Raw genomic sequence first — 20,609 nt, forward strand, 5'->3', positions numbered from 1 at the left:
CTCCCTGTCACCACCACCACCAACCCCCCACCACAATCCTCCGAAGATGCAGGCCCACATGCAGGCATAGCGGCTGGTGCCCTCTGAGCTGCAGGAGCCCTGTCTGTCCTCGAAGCAACAGACCTCAGGGAGCACTGTGTTGGGGACAGGCCCTGTAGGGGGTTGATTTTGTGCTGTTGCACACAAAGCTATAAAGTTTTTAAGGAGAAAAAAACGGGTTTGGGTGAGTTCCCTGCTGTCAGGCCTGGCCCCATGGCCCCGTTGCCATGGCGATGGCCCAGCACCTCCACCAGGGTGCCTTCACGATGACAGCTGCTCTGTGCAGACTGTTGGGAGAGGGGGCCAATCAGAGGGCGGGCTGCGTGCTCCGATTGGTCGGATTGCCTCACCGGGGTGAGGCGCGATGGGGAGTGATGGCAGTGATGGACCAATGGAGTGTGGCCTCCCTGATTCTGGGCCTGCAGTGGGGGAACCCCCTCTAACTTGTGGGGAAAAATATCCCAATTAGGGGCTCCCGGGAAAGCTAAATCCACCTGGATTTGTGCAAATCAAAAGGAGAAAAAAAAAATAAATTAATGCAGGAAAACAAAGATCACCAATTTTTATGTTGTGGATAAAGCACCACCCTTGCCTCCCTCCAGGGTACCCCTCAGACTTGCTGCTGTCACCCTCCCTGGCCCTGGTGCCCCACGCGGAGCAATGCAGCATCCCTGGGGCTTGTTCTGGGGCAAAAACCCCTGTTCCACAGGTTTTTGGTGCAGAGGCACTGGCTGTCGCTGCCTGGGCTGCAAGTGCGGACAGGGCAGGGAGATCGGAGCCCCACACCCCAGTAAGTGGTTCCAGTTCCCGGCTGGAGTGAAGCAGGCTGAGAGCGGTCACCGCTCATCACCCTAATGAGCAAAGAGAGCAGGATAATTAAAGTGGTACTGCTGCCCGGTGGCCGAAGGCTGGTCCTGCAGGTGGGGAGCAGCGCATGCGCCGTGGCCACGCCCTGCCTCGGCCACGCCTCCTGTCCGTCTCAGCCTCGCCCCCGGCAGTTTCTGACCACGCCCCCACCCCTTTGGCCACGCCCCCGAGCATCTCCACCACGCCTCCTGTCCCTCTAGGCCACCTCACCGGCCATCTCTTGCCACGCCCCCCACCTCCGTCACGCCTCCTGACCCATCCTGGCCACGCCCCGCCCCGGGCCCGCCCAGGCCACGCCTCCTGCCCGACTCGGCCATGCCCTGGGCCCCTTTCTGGCCACGACCCCGTCCCATATCTGACACGCTCCCTGCCCCTCCCTGGCCCCGCCCCACCGCACGCTCGATTCTGCTACCCCACCCCCGTGGCCCAAGCGCGGTACCGCGGGGCCGGCCCCGCACGGGCGGCTGCCGGGCGCCATCCCTGGCGGCGGGGGAAGGCCAAAAAAAATCCCAATTTCGGGCTCCTGCGAAAGCCAAATCCACCTCGATTTGTGCAGCCGGAAAGCAAAGAATCCCCCGTTCTCATGCCCAAAAGCAAGGCCGACAACTTTTATGCTGTGGAAAAGCGCTGAAAGCTCCCAAAATCGAATAACATGGGAAAGCGAAAAAAAAAACCCAAAATCAATCTGGGGAAAATAGGGTCCTCCTCGGCCCCGCCTCCTGCCCCGAGCTGCAGTACCGGCTTCTGCTCCCCGTGCAACAGCAAGGAACGCAGCGGCGTGCGCTGTACTGCGCACCCCACCTGCAGTACCGGACCGTGGACGCAAGGCGGCAGTGCGCGCAGTGACGCACGCCCCCGCCGGGACATCTTCACAATGGCAACCGCTCCCGGGAAGATGGGCGGGAGAGTGGGAGAGCTCCCATTGGTCGGATCACCTTCCCGTGCTTCCATTGGTCAGATCGCCTCGCCAGGGTGGAGCGCGGTGGGGACTGACGGCGGCGACGAACCAATGAAACGGGGACTCTTAAGGAGGGGGGCGGGCGGCGGGGCGACTGCCAATGGGCGCGCGCCGTGGGCGGGCCGGTCCGCGGCGCTCTGGAAGCGGAGGGGGCCGGGGGAAAATGGCGGCCAGCTCCAAAGCGGAGCGGGGCAGCCTGGGCGGAAAGCGGGGCCCGGCGGGCAGGTGCTTGGCCAGCGTGGCCGCTGCGAGCATGTCATGAGGTAGCTGGACCGCGTCAAGGTGAGCAGGGAGCGGCGGGGGGACCTGAGGGGGGCCCTGATGGGTGATGGGGGGTGGCCTGAGGGGGGACGTTGTCTGGTCGGGGTGGGTGGCTGGCCCCGGCTCCCCGTGGGGTCACTTCGGCCTGGGAGGTTTAAGGTGCGGTGCCGGCGATGCCTCAGAAATAAAGCCCGGCAGGGCGGTAAGAAAGCGGTGCCCGGGCCATGCTAGTGCCATCCCGCAGGGACGTGGGGCCGAATCCCCCGCAGTTCCCTAGCACTCCCCCAAAGTGCCCGTGGGGCCCTGGGGGTGCCGGGTTGTGGGGTGGCTGCGCTCCCTCAGCGTCGCCCAGGGGGACTGCAGAGGGGCAGCTGGTTTGGGGCCCGACCCGGAGACCAGGTCTCTTGCTCCCGGGGCTGGCAAAGGGGCTCGTGTGGCTGGTTTTGCGGCTGAGAAAGAGAGGGAGTTGTGTGGCTTTGTGCTCGGGAACAGGGCTCGAGATGAAATCCGCGCCAGGCCCCCTCTCTGCGCGGAGGGTCCGTCCCGGCCCCGCTCCCGAGGGCAGAGGTGGGGTGGGTGTCCCCCGCCTCGTCACCATTGGCTGAGTATGACAAGCAGGGTCATTTCTCTGCTCTTCTTTAGCCAGGGTCACCTTCTGCAGCACGGAAAGAAAATAATGCACGGCTTATTCCGCTTGCTGATCAGGTAATGGCATGCGTGGGGCTGGAGGAGCAGGGAGACACATTTGCGAGTTCAGGGACGCTACAGATCCTCCATATAAAAGCCGCAGAAAAGGCAAATTTGCTGCCAGTGCAGAGAAGCTGACGAGGAGTTGCAGTGAACGGAGAGTGCCTCCTGCCTGAGCAGGTCCCGTGGTAGTTAGGAATGGTTTCCTTTGGGGTCAAAGCCTGAACTTTCATCTAGGATAAATTAAGAGCTGCCTGTTACTTTTGTTAGGGTCAAGTGTTTCTCTTCTGTTTGCTCATAATTATTTTAGGGGCAAGTGTGAAGTAACCTTTTTTTTTTCCTATGTATGACTCAATTTTTACTAGTCCGCGGTGTCAGTCTAGTTAATGTTTGAGGACCTAGATGCCAGTAGAAACATAATGAATGAAACGTGATGGAAACTGATGTGTCGCTTGATTTTTATTCTTTTTTATTATGATTATTTGACTGTGGAGGGCATGTTTTTCTGTGGCTCAATCCACATTGTTCTGTGGAGCCTTCAGTCTAGGACCTTTAGGCAAAAAAAAATTGTTGTTCCAGAAAAGGACCAGTCCTTCCTAGTACTGAGGTGTAGACTCAGAGGGTTTCTTAAGTACACGGTCAGAATGAAAGCCAAACTTCACTGGATGTTGCTGCTGTTGGTCTTCCCTTTCACTAATGGCCCTGCAGCTCCCTCATGGGTGGGAGCTCTGAATCATCATTATTTTTTTTCTAGTGGTTATGCTTAAAAGTTAATTAGTTTGCTCCCAAACATGCCAGTGAATAAAATTAAGTTGTGATTGTTAAAACCAGAAAAATGACACCACTCTTAGAGATCTTGACTATTTCTGAACACGTATTCATCATGTGCAAATGTCCTCAGGATACAGATCGTCTGTACTTTGTACTCTGATGAGACAATATGGTGAGACAGGCATGAGCTCCAGCAGACAGGAAAGATACGAGGTTTTTGTCTGTTTGTTTGTTTTCTTTTGTGGGGGTGGGGGGTGTGTGTGCTTTCAAAAACAGAGTGCACTGCTGACTGCAGGTGGCAAAGCTCTTTCGCTGCCTGACCTCTCCTTTTCTTTGTCACTCCTCTTTCGTGGCTACAGCTTTCATTTGGATAATTTTAGAAGAGCGATTAAGCGACTTGCCTATGTAAAAGTGCTGGCGATACCAGGAAGGTAAATACTTGAACTGGTAGCGAATAACTTGGCTACAAGTAGAATTTCTGAAGGAAGAACAACAGCAGCAGCAGCAGGAAGCAAATTTCAAGTTCCCCAAAAATTGTTTGTGTCCAACGCATCAAAGTTTAATTGCCAAATGTTGTTTGGCAGTACGTGCCACGTGGCTGGTTTTGGTAAACATAAACTTCCAGGAAATTCAGGGTTGTGTGTGGCAAAAGAAGTCCCTCTGTCTGTGTGTCCTGCTCCGTAAATGTCCGGTGGCAGGGCTGTTGTGGGTTACTTCTGATCTGAGCGTCAAGATGCAGTTTTCGGTTTACAGCTTCAGAAACCACATCCCCTGATATGGGTGCAGGTGAAGGTGACCTTGGGCGTGCAGCCTGCGCTCGTGGGGACGCTCTGGGGCTCCTCATCAAACCAGCTGGGTGTGCACAGGCACCCGCAGGGTTGCACTCTGGTCTGAGAATGTGCCGTGCTTTTGGTGTTGGGAGGTGGAAGAGAGTGTGTGCCTGGTAAACCCAAGGGCAGCCAAAAGCTGGGAGGGCCCCTGAGCAGGTTTGGTGACAGTTTGACAAGATCTCCACCGTTGGGAGAAATGGCCTGGAAAAAATCACTGCTTTCTTGCAAGGAGACTGTTTAGAAGGACGGGTGGGTTACCATACCCTTTAACAAAAATATTCAACTCAGGACATATAGGGTGAGGAGACCCAGGCTCTATGAAGACTCACGAAAATGTACATAGGTGTGGGGTTCTGTCGCAGTGTGTATCTGGGAAAGTGGCTCTAGCGCAACTAAAGCTGCCAGTGAGTCAAAAAAAGGCAGGTTTGTCTAAAAAACGCAAAAGCTCCCGTGGCCTGCATCAACAGTTGCACCAGAGATGATGCCAAATGCTTTTTCCTCTGCTCGACTCTAGTCTTTGCAAACCTCCACAAAAGAAGGAAGCTTTAGATGCCTACCCAGCTTTATGCTAAAGGTTTTTTTCTTCTCTCAGCAGAACGTCAACTGCCAGCGTTTCTCCACAGTCACCCTTTCTTCTGCCACGACAGTACAGGACAGATGGAAAGGATCCGGAGTGCTCTGTGAGTACGAGGTGCGTCTGCGATGTGCGTCTGCTTTTTTCTTAAGGTCCTTGTCATGTGGACTTTGAAGTTAACATGAAGGCTTGGTTAGCTCTCCTTTTATAGTTTTTGTATGACATATTTTAAGAAAACACTAAAAATAATACAAGGTCTGTTCTGGAACATGTTATGCCCACGGCAAGGCTTACTTCCCAGCATTTATTTTCTCTTCCTGAAAGCATAATCTTCTCTTTATGTGTGCTTACTGTTAAGCGATGCTGTAAAAAAAATTGTGTACTAAAAGGGGGAAGAAACTGTAAGAGTTCAGATGTTCAGAAGAAGCAGACTCTGTATTCATGATAAAAGCTTTATGCTTTTTCAGTCAGTAAGTCTTTAGGATATCTTATAGTAGAACTTGAGAAACCTTATTGAGATGCTGGCATCTGTCCTAAAGGCGATCGAGGTCAAAGAAGAGACATTTACAAACGGGGACAAAGCAGCATCGCTTCTGCTTGTTTTCCAGGCATTCCCACGAATCGTCAGCAGCCTCATAACTAGTGATGGCGAGTCCTGATGTGGTTTTGGTGAGTTGTTGCTTGCATCATGTCCTTTGTCTGTAACCTGCGGACATTTTGACGTCGGTTGTAAATTGATTTTCTGAAATGGAAATGTTTCTTGCTCAAAGCAGTTGCCTTTTAAGAAGTTCTCGGCAGAGCGGGTCCTCAGAGATGAAGCACTGGGCAGTAGAAGTCATGAGCAACAAGACTTTGCGCTCTCTTTGCATTTCTTTGCTGGCCTTTGGGTTCTCGGTTGTTACAGTCAAGATCTCATAAAACCGTGTTCCTCCATGCATTCAGCACGGCCAAAAGCATTCGCCAGTCTGCTGCTGCTTTTTCGTATCCTGATGGATTGTGGCACTGGGGATTTGATTTCCCCCGCAACCCTCAAGAGTAAAACCATTTGGGAGGGATCTCTTATCTCACTGATTTTTCTATGCTAAATGAAACTTTAAAAAAAAAAAAAGCTAAAATTGTATAATCACAGAATCACAGAATCTTAGTGGTTGGAAGGGACCTCTGAGATCATCGAGTCCAACCACATAAAAAAAAATAAAAAAAGCACCCACCTACTAAACTCCACACCCACAACCCCACACACAACACCCCACCACAAACCAATAATCTTGGGCACTAGAGCATGCCCTGAAGAGCCATGTCTACACGTTCCTTAAATACCTCCAGGGATGGTGACTCCACCACCTCCCTGGGCAGGCTGTTCCAGTGCCTGACCACTCTTTCAGTAAAGTAATTCTTCCTAATATCTAATCTAAATCTCCCTTGCCGCAGCTTCATACCATTTCCTCTGGTCCTGTCGTTATTCCCTTGGGAGAAGAGGCCAACCCCTGCCTCTCTACAGTTTCCTTTCAGGTAGTTGTAGAGGGCAGTGAGGTCTCCCCTCAGCCTCCTCGTCTCCAAACTAAACATGCCCAGTTCCCTCAGCCTCTCCTCATAGGACTTGTTCTCCAGACCCCTCACCAGCTTGGTGGCTCTCCTCTGGACACGCTCCAGCACTTCAATGTCTTTCCTGTAGTGAGGGGCCCAAAACTGAACACAGTACTCGAGGTGAGGCCTCACCAGTGCCAAGTACAGAGGCACGATGACTTCCCTACTCCTGCTGGCCACGCTATTCCTGATACAAGCCAGGATGCTATTGGCCTTCTTGGCCACCTGGGCATACTGCTGGCTCATGTTAAGCCGGCTGTCCGCTAACACTCCCAGGTCCTTTTCTGCCGGGCAGCTTTCCAGCCACTCAGCCCCAAGCCTGTAGCGTTGCCCGGGGTTGTTGTGACCAAAATGCAGGACCCGGCACTTGGCCTTATTAAACCTCATCCCATTGGCCTTGGCCCATTGATCCAACCTGTCTAGATCCCTCTGTAAAGCCTTCCGAACCTCAAGCAGATCAACACTCCCACCTAGTTTGGTGTCATCCGCAAACTTACTGAGGGTGCATTCAATCCCCTTGTCTAGATCATCAATAAAGATATTGAACAAGACTGGCCCCAAAACTGAGCCCTGAGGGACACCACTGGTGACCGGCCGCCAACCAGATTTTGCTCCATTAATCACAACTCGCTGGGCACGGCCATCCAGCCAGTTTTTTATCCAGCGGAGGGTACACTTGTCTATGCCATGATTCTCCAGTTTCTCCAGGAGAATGCCGTGGGGGACGGTGTCGAAGGCCTTACCAAAGTCCAGGTAGACAACATCCACAGCCTTGCCCTCATCAAGAAAGCGGGTCACATGGTCATAGAAAGAGATCAAGTTGGTCAGGCAGGACCTCCCTTTCATAAACCCATGCTGGCTGGCCCTGATCCCTTGGCTGCCCTTCCCTTGCCTTGAGAGCTCACTCAGGATGATCCTCTCCATGATCTTTCCCGGTACCGAGGTCAGGCTGACAGGCCTGTAGTTTCCGGGATCCTCCTTCCGGCCCTTCTTGTAGATGGGCGTCACATTGGCCACCCTCCAGTCATCCGGAACCTCTCCTGTTGACCAGGATTGTTGATAGATAATGGAGAGAGGCTTGGTGAGCTCTCTTGCCAGCTCCCTGAGAACCTTTGGGTGAATCCCGTCCGGCCCCATAGACTTATGCGTGTCCAGGTGCATAAGCAAATCATTAACTACTTCCTCCTGGATTACAGGGGAGTTGTTCTGTTCTCCATTCTTATCTTCCATCCCAAGAAGCTGAACACCCTGGGTGTAGCTGGTCTGACTATTAGAGGCAAAGAAGGCATTAAGTATCTCAGCCTTCTCCTTGTCCTTGGTTGCAAGGTTTCCCCCCGCATCCAGTAAGGGATGGACATTCTCTGTCACTCTCTTTTTGTTGATGTATTTATAGAAACTTTTTTTGTTGTCCCTTATATTAATTGCCAGGTTGAGTTCCAGCTGGGCTTTTGCCTTCCTGATTTTTTCTCTGTATGACCTAACACGATCTCTGTACTCCTCCTGAGTTGCCTGTCCCCTCTTCCAAAGGTGGTAAACCTTCCTTTTTTCCTTAAGTCCCATCAAGAGCTCTTTGTTCATCCAGGCCGGCCATTTTCCCCAGCCTTTGATTTTGCACCTCATGGGGACAGCCTGCTCCTGGGCCTTTAGGATTTCCCTCTTGAAGAGCGTCCAGCCTTCCTGGGCTCCTTTGTCTCTCAGGACTACCTCCCACGGGACTGTCCCAACCAGGGTTCTGAACAGGCTAAAGTCTGCCCACCGGAAGTCCAAGATGGAGGTTTTGTTAATCCCCTTCCTTACCTCACTATGGATGGAAAACTTAACCATTTCATGGTCACTAAGCCCAAGATGGCCTCCGACCTCCACTTTTGGAGGTTTTTGTTTGTGAACAGTAGGTCTAGAAAGGCACCTCCCCTGGTAGGCTCACCTACCATTTGTGTCAGGAAGTTATCCTCCATACACTCGAGGAACCTCCTAGCCTGCCTGCTCTCTGCTGTGTTATATTTCCAGCAGATGTCTGCTAAGTTGAAGTCCCCAACTAGAACAAGGGCTGGCGTTTGCGAGACTGCAGCCAGCCGCTTATAGAATACCTCATCAACCCACTCATCCTGGTTGGGTGGTCTATAGCAGACTCCCAGCACAAAATCACCTTTGTTAGCCTTCCCTTTCACCCTTACCCATAAACACTCAACTTCTTCATCACTGGAGTCTATCTCTATAGAGTCAAACAACTCTCTAATGTACAGAGCCGCACCCCCCCCCTTCCTTCCTTGCCTATTCCTTCTGAAGAGCTTATAGCCACTCATTGCAGCATTCCAGTCATGACCATCATCCCACCACGTTTCCGTGATGGCGACTACGTCGTAGTTGTCCTGCCGCACAATGGCTTCTAGCTCATCCTGTTTGTTGCCTATGCTACGTGCATTAGCGTAGATGCACTTGACCTGGGCTACTGATTTCCCCCCCATCTTTGGCCTTTGACACTCAGGTTCATTACCAGCGGGCCTGGTTTTATCCCCTTCCCCCTTAACTTTTGGCTTAAAGCTCTGTCCATGAGCTTTGTTAACTCTTAGCCTAGTACCCTTTTCCCCTTCTAGGAAAGGGTTTTCCCATTGTTCTCTAGCAGTAATTTCTAAACGTCTATCACCTTTCTCTGATGAAATGTCAGAGTGGGAGTCCTCGCTAATGTGGTCTCCTTCAAACCGTGGCATGCTTTCCTCAGGTTTAATCTTGACAGGCCCAGTTATCTCCCTTTCCCCCCTCATATCTAGTTTAAAGACCGGTCAATGAGCCCTGCTAACTCCTGCCCCAAAATTCTTTTCCCCCTCTGGGACAGCTGTGTCCCACCTGACAATGGCATGCCAGGTGTCTCATATAGCCACCTATGTTCAAAAAACCCAAAGCCCTGCCTGTAACACCAGTCCCGGAGCCACAAGTTGATCTGTTGCCTCTTCCTATCAATTTCTTTATTCACAGTTGCCACTGGTGGGATAGAAGAGAAGACAACTTGTGTTCCTGACCCCTTGAGCTCCTGCCCTAAGGCTCTAAAATCTCTTTTAATTGATTTCAGCCTCTTCCTACCCATTTCATCACTACCCACCTGAAATACTAACAGGGGGTAGTAATCAGTGGGGTTTACTAGGTCTGGGAGTTTGTTCGTCACATCCCTGACCTGTGCCCCAGGGAGGGAACAGACTTCCCTGTGTAGCAGGTCAGGGCGGCATATTGGTCCCTCTGCCCTCCTCAGCAGAGAGTCACCCACAACTATGACCTTTCTCCTTTTCCTTTTGGAGCTAGTAGTGAAGTCGGGTCTGCTGTGACGTGTACTTTCTGTCTTCTCTAGTCTTGGTGTGCCATCCTCCTCTCCATCGGCCAGTTCCTCCTGCAGGGCTCCATACCTGTTCTGCAGGGGTAACTGGGAAGCTGGGAGAGGTTGGGAGGGGACTTGCCTGCTTTCTTGAGCAGGGACCTGTTTCCATTCCCCCTCTTCTCTGAGATCCTCTCCTGATCCTCCTCCTAATTTACAAACTGACTCGCATTGTTTAAACTGCCACTGCCAAATAGCTGTGGGGTACATTTTATGAGGCATACATTTTATGAGGCGTACTGAAGCAGTTCGGTATTTGTTGTACTTGTTTAAAATGAGAGGCGACTGAATGTAAAGGGCTGTTTTCCCCTGATATTTTAATGGGGAGCTCTAAAGTTCTGCATTTCTGCCCGGCTTTCAGTGGCATGTTTTTTCTGGCAGCCCAGGGAGTTGCCTGAGAGTGGACGGAAGGGAAAAATTATTCCCTGCGTGGAAAAAAAATCTTTTTTTTTTTTTTTTTTGAGGTTGAATTCCCCAGGAAAGTGTGGAGCCCCAAGGTTTTTAGGGTGATGAAAGCACTGCCAAGGGACAGCAAGGACAAGCCACAGCTTTGCCTCCTGGCACCTTTGGTGTGGGAGCAGTTGCTGGACATTTGATGTTTTTGTCCCAGCCCTGGGAGAGTAAAATAAGGTGTTTTTGAGGATGAAGTTGCCGGGAAAGTAGTGAACGTAGTGAAACGCCTAGGTGTCAGTTCTAAAGGTTTAAAAAGAGAGGTGACTGAATGTTACCGGGTTTTCCCTGATATTATGACAGAGTGCACTGAGATACTTTATTTCTCTTTGGCTTTCAGTGGTGCGTTTCCCTGGCAGCCCAGTAGCATCTCTCTTGGGCAGTGCCACTGGCCAGATGTCCCTCCTCTTTGTGTAACACCCAAAAAAACCTGCACTCAAATTATAACTGTGTATTTTGGAGATGGGTAGTTTAATGGTATCAGTTCACAGCTGTGTGAGTTAAATTAGTGCCAGAGGGAAGTCAAATACTTTTAGAGTATAAGTATTTTTAATGAGTGTATGTAAATGTAGGCACACCTTTTCAGCATGAAGTGAATGACTGAGCTTTGTCTTTATTGCTCCTTTTGCTCTTCATGGTTTGACCCATCCCTCTTGGCTGCATCGACCCAGCGAGCGAGGTGAGCGGCAGTGCCGACGGCAGCAGGGCGAGGGCTGTAGCTGCAGCGGTGGCTCCGTCAGCATGGATTCTGGTTACGACCCAGCCTGGTCCTGCCGCCCTGCACGCAGGGTGATGGATCTCCCTGTGGCCGTGCTGGGAGGAAGCGGCCAAGCGTTTCCCAGTGCTGGCCAGCGGGTTCGCCCTTACGCTAAGAACGCGTTCAAAATGGCATCGGTTAGCCTTAATCCTGACTTCAAGAGTTGAGCCGGCGCTGGCTTTAGAAGGCTGTGCTGTATTTGGAGCTGAGGCGTTTCCCTAGAATCCTCCTGTTGCTCAGCTCCTGTCCCATCCCTCGGTCTGAGGGAATTCCTCTACTCTCTTCTCTTCTGCGCTACTTTTTTAGCACGCTGAACTCTAACTGGGGATTTTTGTTTTCCAGGTGCCTCGTTGTAGGTGTCTCGTGCTGCTCGAGAGGTGCCCCAGCCCAGGTTTGCAGCCGGTGGCAGAGACCCCCTGAGGGGAAGGGGCCAGCCCTGGGTCTGGTTGTTTTGTTCCTTTTTTGGGGGGGGAATAAAAAAAGGGGACGTGTGTGTGTGTGTCTGGGGGGCGATGGTGTCATTGGGGACACTGTGACGTCACCAGGGCAGGGATGCGATGGGTCGGCGGAGGAGCAGGTGAGTGGGGGATGTGGGGGTTACGTGGAGTTCCCCCAGGAGAGGCGTGTGCGCTGTGGCCCCGCCTCCTGCCCGCCCTGGCCACGCCCTCGGCCCGCCTTGGTCCCCGCCCATGTCAGCGCCGTGCGTTGGTTCCGCAGCTCATGTGTATGCGTGGCTTCACGGAGGCCGGTCCAGTGACAGTCTCCAGAGAGCGGCAGCCAGAGGGCAAACCAGGACCGCTGGGACTCCGCTGAGCTCCGCGCTACCTGGAGCGTGATCGGTGCCGCCCGGCCTCGAGAGTGGCCGTATGCGGTGCAGTATCAGCTCTTACACATTACCACGCCCCCGTCAGTGCCCAGCAGTTTTCTGGATGTCCATCTCCACGGCAAGGTGGTCTTCCAGGACCTTGGAAGTGCCCCCTCAGTCCGACGCGTGACTCCATGGCACTTTAGTCCTCCAGGGGCCCCCTCAGTCCTCCGATGTGCATCTCTATGGCACTTTAGTGTTCCAGGAGCCCATAAATGCTCGTCAGTCTTCTGGAAATCATATGCTTCTAGCACTCATCCAAAACCATAAAACACGATTAACAGTTAAACAGAAAAGTATCTGAAAATCGCAAAAATAAAGTGGCCCCTGCATAACTCTCTTCTCCACAGCAACAACTGGGCAGAAATCAAACAAAAGTGGTAAGAGAATGCGCGCCCCCTAGTGCCGCAAAGCTGTACGGCGCATGGCACCCCCGAGTGCCGTAAAGCGGTACGGCGCATGCGCGCCCCCGGTGCCGTGCAGCTGTACTGCGTATGCGCGCCCACTAGTGCCGTACGGTTGTACTGCGCATGTGGGGCGCTCTCTGCCGTACAGGGGTACGGCGCATGTGCGCCCCCTAGGACCGTAAAGTTGTACGGCGCATGGCGCCCCCTAGTGCCATGCAGCTGTAGTGCGCGTGTGCGGCGCGTTCCGCCGTACAGCTGCACTGAACGTGCGCGCACCGTGTGCAGTACGGCTGCGCTGCGCATGGGCGACGCTTTCCGCCGTACAGCTATATTGCGCATGCGCGCCCGCGTCAGGTATGGTTGTACTGCGCATGCGCGACGCTTTGTGCCCTAGGGGTGTACTGCGTTTGCACCGCCGGTAGTGCCGCACCGCTTGGTTGGCGTGGCCGCTCGGTCTGGTCTGCCCTGCTTGGCCCCCGTGAACACGTTATGAGGTAGCTGGGTTGCGTGAAGGTGAGCGGAGGGCGGTGGGGAACGTGGCAGGCAGCGGCGGGGGGCTTGAGGGGGCCCCGAGGGATAATTGGTGGGGCTCGGGGGGATCCTCCAGGGGGTTGTGGGGGCTGAGGGTCGGACTTGAGGGAAGCTGTGGGGAGCGGAGGGGCTGGGGGGACCCCGAGGGGTGGTGGAGGGAGCTGAGGTGGGGGGACACGGGTGTTCTGAGCGGGAACGGGGGCGCTGAGTTGTCCCTGGGGAGTGGCTGGGGGGGGGGGCAGCGGTCCTGAGGGTAATGGGGAGGCCTTGAGAGGGGCTGGGGGGTGCTGAGGGGTCCACGATGGGGATTAAGGGATGATTTGGGGGGGGGGAATGAGGGGGACCTGGGGGGCCGAGGGGGCCCTGAGGGGTGAGGGGGGAGCTGAGAGTGTATTGGGGGCCAACGGGGAGGTCTGAGGGGGTGGCTGGGGGCGTGGGGGGGCTGTGCTGGGGGAGCCCTGAGTTTGGGGAGGGGGGGCTGTGGCCTGAAGTGGGTGCCGAGTTGGAGAGGGGCTGTGAAGGGGAGAGGGGTACAGGCTGAGGGGTGATGGGGGGCAGGGCTGGGGGTGGGAGGGAAGGGTCGAGGCATTCTCCGGCGTTTGGGGGTCCCCGTGACCCTCCACTGTATCGCGTCCTGCAGGACAAGGAGTCCTACAGTGAGCCGTACCTGAGGGTCTGTGAGAGGCTCAGTACCTTCTCCGAGGTCATTGTCTTCGGCTTCAATGGAATGTCTCCCATGATTGGCATGTTTCCCCACCCCCCCAGCGTACACTGCCCCCTCACCAGTTGTTCCTCGGGGGCCTGTGCCGTCGCCGTCCATGTCACAGGTATGGGGATGCTGGGACCCCTCTGGAGCTCTCTGAGACAGTCTGGGACCCCCCAGAGCCCTTTGATACCCCCTAGGATCCTCCTGAGACCCCCTAGAATCTTTTGGTACCCTCTGCCCCCCCCACAAGAGCTCTGCAGGATGTCCTGCTTTATCTTTATCTTTTCTTTATCTTTTTCTTTATCAGAAAAGGACTTGGGAGTGTTGGTTGACAGCCGGCTGAGTATGAGCCAGCAGTGTGCCCAGGTGGCCAAGAAGGCCAACAGCATCCTAGCCTGTATCAGGAATAGTGTGGTGAGCCGGACTAGGGAAGTGATCATCCCCCTGTACTCGGCACTGGTGAGGCCCCACCTCGAGTACTGCGTTCAGTTTTGGACCTCTCGCTACAAGAGGGACATTGAGGTGTTGGAGCGTGTCCAGAGAAGGGCTACAAAGCTGGTGAGGGGTCTGGAGGACAAACCTTATGAAGAACGACTGAGGGAGCTGGGATTGTTTAGCTTGGAGAAGAGGAGGTTGAGGGGAGACCTTATCACCCTCTACAACTACCTGAAAGGAGGTTGTAGAGAGATGGGGGCTGACCTCTTCTCCCTGGTGACAAGTGATAGGACGAGGGGAAACGGGTTCAAGTTACGTCAGGGGAGGTTTAGATTAGATATTAGGAGACATTTTTTCACTGAAAGGGTTATTAAACATTGGAATAGGCTGCCCAGGGAGGTGGTGGATTCACCATCCCTGGAGGTGTTTAAAAAAAGGGTAGATGGGGCACTTACGGACATGGTTTAGAAGTGGCTCTTGTCAGGGTAGGCTAAAGGTTGGACTCGATGATCTTAAAGGTCCCTTCTAACCTCAACAATTCTATGATTCTATGATTCTGTCTTCTCCCAGGACGCCCCTGGGACTATCCGGGACCATCTAGGACTTCTTGTGTTCCCCCCAGGGTTCCCTGGAGCCTTCTGGGATCCCCCACATTCCCCCCAGGACCCCTCTAGGACCTTCCCACACCCCCTCCAGGACCCCACAGATCCCCTCTGGAGCCCCCCAGGACACGCCAGAGCCCTCTGGGACCCCTTGGAGCTCCTCCCCAGTACCCCCCACGTCCCCCTAGGACTGTCCTGGGACCACCCTCTTACCCCCTGAGAGCCCCCGAGAGGCCTCCAGGACCCCTGGGACCCTTCTCCACACCTTTCAGGACCTCCTTGAGCCCCCCCGGGCCCCATAGAGCCTTCTGAGAGCTCCCCCCAGTACCCCTCACATCTCTGTGGGGCCCCCTGCATCCCCTGAGAGCCCCCCAGGATCTTCTGGTTCCCCTCATGTTCCCCCCAGGGCTCTCTGGAAACTTCTGTGACCCCTCCAAGCCTTCCAGGATCCCCTGGAGCACTCTGGGTTGCTCTGACACCTGCTGTAGGATCCCCTAGAGCCCCCCAGAGCCCTCTGGGACCCACTGGAGCCCACCCCTGGTATCCCCCACATCCACCTGGGACGCTTCTGCCACCTCCCCCCAACCCCACGAGAGCCCCTCAGAGTCCTCCAGGACCCCCTGGGACCCTCATGGGACTCCCCACATTCCCCCAGCACTCCCTGTAGCCCTGGGACCCTCACACACCCTCTCTGGCACCCCACACATTGCTGCCAGGATGCCCCAGAGACTTCTAGGACCCCCTGGAGCACCCCCACCGCTACCCCTCACATCCTGTTGGGACCCCCCACACCTCCTGAGAGCGCCCCCAGTGCCTTCCAGGATCCCCTGGAGCCTCCTGGGACCCTCCTGCACCTTTCCTCCGGAGCCCTCCAGGACCCCATGGACCCCTCATATTCCCCCAGGACTCTCTGGGGCCTTCTGGGAACCCCCACATTCACCCCCGGGACTCCCTGGAGCACCCTGAAACCCTCCCACCTTCCCCCTGGGACCCATCCACACCCCCTCAGGACACCCCAGAGCCCGCTAGGACCCTCCTGGGACCCCCCATTCCCCACTGGGAGCCCCTGGACTCCTCCATGGCATGCCCCACATGCCCCTGGGAGCCCACACGCCACCGGAGAGCTCCCTTAGAGCCGTCTAGGATGCCCTGGGACCCTCCCACACTCCCCCAGGATCTTCAAGGGAGTGTCCCCCATTACTGGCATGTTTCCCCCCCACAGCGCAGGCTGCCCCCTCACCAGTTGTTCCTTGGGGGCCTGTGCCATCGCCGTCCATGTCACAGGTATGGGGATGCTGGGACCCCTCCAGAGCTCTCTGATACCCTCTGGGATCCCCCAACCCCCCCAGGATCCCCCTGAGACCCCCTAGAATCTCCTGGGACCCCCTGCCCCCCCCCCCAAGAGGTCTGTGGGATGTCCTGCTTCATCTTCTCCCAGGACGCCTCTGGGACTATCTGGGACCATCTAGGACCTCTCATGTTCCCCCCAGGGTTCCCTGGAGCCTTCTGGGATCCCCCCCACTCCCCCCAGGACCCCTCTAGGACCTTCCCACACCCCCTCCAGGACCCCACAGATCCCTCCTGGAGCCCCCCAGGACACGCCAGAGCCCTCTGGGACCCCCTGGAGCGCCTGCTGGTACCTGCCACGTCCCTCTGGGACCCCACCCCCTGAGAGCCCCCCCAGGGCCCTCCAGGATCCCCCTGGGACCTGTCGTGTTCCCCCAAGACTCCCTGGAGCCTTCTGGAACCCCCCACGTTCCCCCTGGGACCCTCCCACACACACCCCCCAGAACACACCAGAATCCCCTGGGTCCCCCCTAGGACACCCCAGAACCCTCTGGGATCCGTTGGAGTCCCCCCCGGTACCCCCCACATCCCACTGGGACCCCCATTACACCTGCTTCCCCCTCCCAGGGGACACCAGCTCCTGCCAAATGGTCTGGGAGCGCTGGAGCCTGACAGCATCTCGGCAAAGGAGAGATGAGCGAGGAAGCGAGCGGGGACCCCCTGGATGCAGAGAGGAGGATAAAGGAGCTGCGGAGCAGAGACCAATGGGGGCTCGGATGGGACGAGAGAGAGGGAAAGAGAGATGAAGTGCCACAAGGTGCCCCAGAGATGGAGGAAGGTATTTGCTCTAAAGCTTTAAAAAGAGGGAACTGAATGTAACGGATTTTTTTTACCCCTGATATTTAGACAGCATGCTCTAAAGTACTTTATTTCTGTCTGGCTTTCAGTGGCGTGTTTCCTCGGCAGCCCAGTAGCATCTCTCTCAGGCAGTGCTGCTGGCCAGATGTCCCTCCTCGTTGCATAGCACACAAAAAACCTTGTAGTCCAATTATAACTATGTATTCTGGAGAGAGATAGTGTTATGGTATCAATTCCCAGCTGTGGAAGTGAAATCAGTGCCTGAAGAAAGTCAAATACTTTTATAGCGTAAGTATTTTTATTCGGTGTATATAAACCTAACGCACACCTTTTCACCGAAAGGGAAGGGACAAGGCATTTCCCAACACCAGCGAGAAGGTTTACTGTTATGCTAAGAACGTGTTCAAAATGGCATCGGTTAGCTTTAATCCTGACTTCAGGAGTTGAGCTGGCGCTGGCTTTTGAAGGCTGTGCTGTGTTTGGAGCTGAGGCGTTTCCCTAGAATCCTCCTGTAGCTCAGCTCCTGTCCTGTCCCTCTGATGGAATTCCTCTACTCTCTTCCAGGCTATTTTTTAAGATACTGAGCTATAACTGGGGATTTTTGTTTTCCAGGTGCCTCGTTGTAGGTGTCTCGTGCTGCTCGAGAGATGCCCCAGGCCAGGTTTGCAGCCAGTGGCGGAGCCCCTCGCCCCGAGGGGAAGGGGCCAGCCCTGGGTCTGGGCGTTTTGGGGCTTTTTTGGGGGGGAATAGAAGGGCGTCTGTCTGTGTGTGTGTCTCGGGGGGTGATGGTGTCATTTGGGACACTGCGACATCACCGGGGCAGCGATGATGCAGCAGAGGAGCAGGTGAGTGGGGGACGTGGGGTTACGTGAGGGTCTCCCAAACGAGGTGGTTCACAGCCCCAAAACATCTGAAAATCTTGGGATGCGTTAAAAAAATGTGAAAACCTGTTAACTATGGGCACGAGGCACTGAAATAGAGAACAATCTCTCATTTATATATGAAAAATATATATACTGAGAAATAATATTATGTATGTAAAATAAGTTCAAAATAAAAACCTCTATGTCTAAGGATTCTATGATTCTGTGCTTGTGTTATATAAAAGATCCTAGAAATAAAAATATTTTAAAAAATGTATTTATAAAAAGATATTAGTGTCAAAATAGGTGTGTAAGCAGACAGTCTAAATGATATTCTGTATCATAAATGTTAATGTATAAGTGTAAGCATATTTTCTATATAAATGCAAACAGGTAATATAAATTCCCTAAATAGATAATGTGTAAATAACTAAGGGGGTGCTGTCGCCCGGCGGCTGAAGGCTGGTCCTGCAGGTGTGCGCTCCTCCGTGCGCTGTGGCCGCGCCTCCGGCTCGCCTTGGCCCCGCCCCGGCGGCGCTGTGCGTTGGTTCCGCAGCTCGTGCGCATGCGCGGCTTCGCGGGAGCCGTTCCGGCGCCCGTCTCGAGAGCGCGGCGGCCGGAGGGCGAACCAGGACCGCCGGGACTCCGTCGAGCTCTGCGCCACCTGGAGCGCGATCGGTGCAGCCCGCCCGGCTTCGAGAGCGGCCGTCGGCGCTCCAGTGTCGGCTCTTACGCGTTACCGCGCCCCCGTCTGTGCCCGGCAGTTTTCCTGTTGTCCATTTCCATAGCCCCTCAGTCCGCCGACGCGCCTCTCTATGGCACTTCAGTCCTCCAGGGCGCTGCTCAGTCAGCCGACGCGCGTCTCTATGGCACTTTAGTCCTCCAGGGCGCCGCTCAGTCAGCCGACGCGCCTCTCTATGGCACTTCAGTCCTCCAGGGCGCCGCTCAGTCAGCCGACGCGCCTCTCTATGGCACTTTAGTCCTCCAGGGCGCCGCTCAGTCAGCCGACGCGCCTCTCTATGGCACTTTAGTCCTCCAGGGCGCCGCTCAGTCCGCCGACTCGCCTCTCTATGGCACTTTAGTCCTCCAGGGCGCCGCTCAGTCAGCCGACGCGCCTCTCTATGGCACTTTAGTCCTCCGAGGTGCCGCTCAGTCAGCCGACGCGCCTCTCTATGGCACTTTAGTCCTCCTGGACGCCGCTCAGTCAGCCGACGCGCCTCTCTATGGCACTTTAGTCCTCCGAGGTGCCGCTCAGTCAGCCGACGCGCCTCTCTATGGCACTTTAGTCCTCCAGGACGCCGCTCAGTCAGCCGACGCGCCTCTCTATGGCACTTTAGTCCTCCGAGGTGCCGCTCAGTCAGCCGACGCGCCTCTCTATGGCACTTTAGTCCTCCTGGACGCCGCTCAGTCAGCCGACGCGCCTCTCTATGGCACTTTAGTCCTCCAGGGCGCCGCTCAGTCAGCCGACGCGCCTCTCTATGGCACTTTAGTCCTCCGAGGTGCCGCTCAGTCAGCCGACGCGCCTCTCTATGGCACTTTAGTCCTCCAGGACGCCGCTCAGTCAGCCGACGCGCCTCTCTATGGCACTTTAGTCCTCCGAGGTGCCGCTCAGTCAGCCGACGCGCCTCTCTATGGCACTTTAGTCCTCCTGGACGCCGCTCAGTCAGCCGACGCGCCTCTCTATGGCACTTTAGTCCTCCAGGACGCCGCTCAGTCAGCCGACGCGCCTCTCTATGGCACTTTAGTCCTCCAGGACGCCCCTCAGTCAGCCGACGCACCTCTCTATGGCACTATAGTCCTCCAGGACGCCGCTCAGTCAGCCGACGCGCCTCTCTATGGCACTTTAGTCCTCCGAGGTGCCGCTCAGTCAGCCGACGCGCCTCTCTATGGCACTTCAGTCCTCCGAGGTGCCGCTCAGTCAGCCGACGCGCCTCTCTATGGCACTTTAGTCCTCCAGGGCGCCCCTCAGTCAGCCGACGCGCCTCTCTATGGCACTTTAGTCCTCCGAGGTGCCGCTCAGTCAGCCGACGCGCCTCTCTATGGCACTTTAGTCCTCCAGGGCGCCCCTCAGTCAGCCGACGCGCCTCTCTATGGCACTTTAGTCCTCCGAGGTGCCGCTCAGTCAGCCGACGCGCCTCTCTATGGCACTTTAGTCCCCCAGGACGCCGCTCAGTCGGCTGACGCTCGTCTCCACGGCACTTTAGTCCTCCAGGAGCCCAGAAGTGCCCGCTCAGTCCTCCCACGCTCGTCTCTATAGCACTTTAGTCCTCCAGGAACCCTCTCGGTCCTCCCACGCGCCTCTCTATGGCACTTTAATCCTCCAGGACGCCCCTCAGTCAGCCGACATGCCTGTCCATGGCACTTTAGTTCTCCACTACGCCCCTCAGTCCACTGACGTGCCTCTCTATGGCACTTTAAGTCCTCCAGGACGTCCCGCAGTCTGCCGACACGTGTCTCCATGGCGATTTAGTCCTCTAGGATCCAGGAAGTGCTCATCAGTCTTCTGGAAATCACCTGCTTCCAGCACTCTTCTAAAACCATAAAACATGATTACCAATTAACCACAAAAATATCTGAAGATCGCAAAAATAAAGTGACGCCTGCAGAACTCTCTTCTCTACAGCAACAAGTAGACAGAACTCAAACAAAAGCGGTAAGAGAATCACCAGAGGCAAGTGCCCAATAGAAATAAAAATGACTGTTGCTTTGCCTGCTGGGAACTTAAGGCATAAGAAAAGGAGCTCCTACCCCTGTGGCCACCTCTTTGTCTTCGGGGGGGGGGGGGGGTGTTTGTCCCCGCCCCTTTCTCCAGGGGATTGTGGGAAGGGCAGTGGGCGGGGCCCGGGGTATATGAGCCACAGGCTCGGCTCAGGAGCTTGTTCTGCTGCTGGGCTCCTCTGGGGTTGGTGC

The 20,609-nt window shown here is 55.2% G+C and overlaps 1 protein-coding gene across 19 annotated transcripts; it reads left to right on the forward strand.

Moving 5' to 3' along the window:
* Window positions 1–1,984: 1,984 nt before the first annotated feature.
* On the forward strand, window positions 1,985–20,465 carry LOC141749082 (uncharacterized). 19 transcript variants are annotated; one of them, XM_074602162.1, is made up of 8 exons: window positions 1,985–2,146; window positions 5,009–5,104; window positions 5,596–5,656; window positions 11,488–12,930; window positions 13,589–13,775; window positions 13,962–14,113; window positions 15,914–15,975; window positions 16,606–20,465. In XM_074602162.1, the coding sequence occupies exon 8, from the start codon at window positions 18,265–18,267 to the stop codon at window positions 19,954–19,956; it is 1,692 nt and encodes a 563-aa protein (XP_074458263.1). In that variant the 5' UTR covers window positions 1,985–2,146; window positions 5,009–5,104; window positions 5,596–5,656; window positions 11,488–12,930; window positions 13,589–13,775; window positions 13,962–14,113; window positions 15,914–15,975; window positions 16,606–18,264; the 3' UTR covers window positions 19,957–20,465. The 19 variants fall into 19 exon arrangements, 18 of the variants coding, with proteins under 18 accessions (XP_074458263.1, XP_074458258.1, XP_074458257.1 ...); XM_074602166.1 differs by adding exons at window positions 2,768–2,830; window positions 3,943–4,014 and having other exon boundaries at window positions 1,996–2,146; window positions 5,006–5,104; window positions 13,962–20,465; XM_074602157.1 differs by having other exon boundaries at window positions 13,962–17,124; window positions 17,449–20,465.
* The last annotated feature ends 144 nt before the right edge of the window (window positions 20,466–20,609 follow it).

The sequence above is a fragment of the Larus michahellis genome, chromosome 9 (assembly GCF_964199755.1).
Source record: "Larus michahellis chromosome 9, bLarMic1.1, whole genome shotgun sequence".
NCBI classification, from domain to species: Eukaryota; Metazoa; Chordata; class Aves; order Charadriiformes; family Laridae; genus Larus; species Larus michahellis.

What these genes read in the sequence shown, in the direction of transcription:
- LOC141749082 (XM_074602157.1), top strand. Translation starts at nt 18,265, where the DNA reads ATGCGCGGCTTCGCGGGAGCCGTTCCGGCGCCCGTCTCGAGAGCGCGG.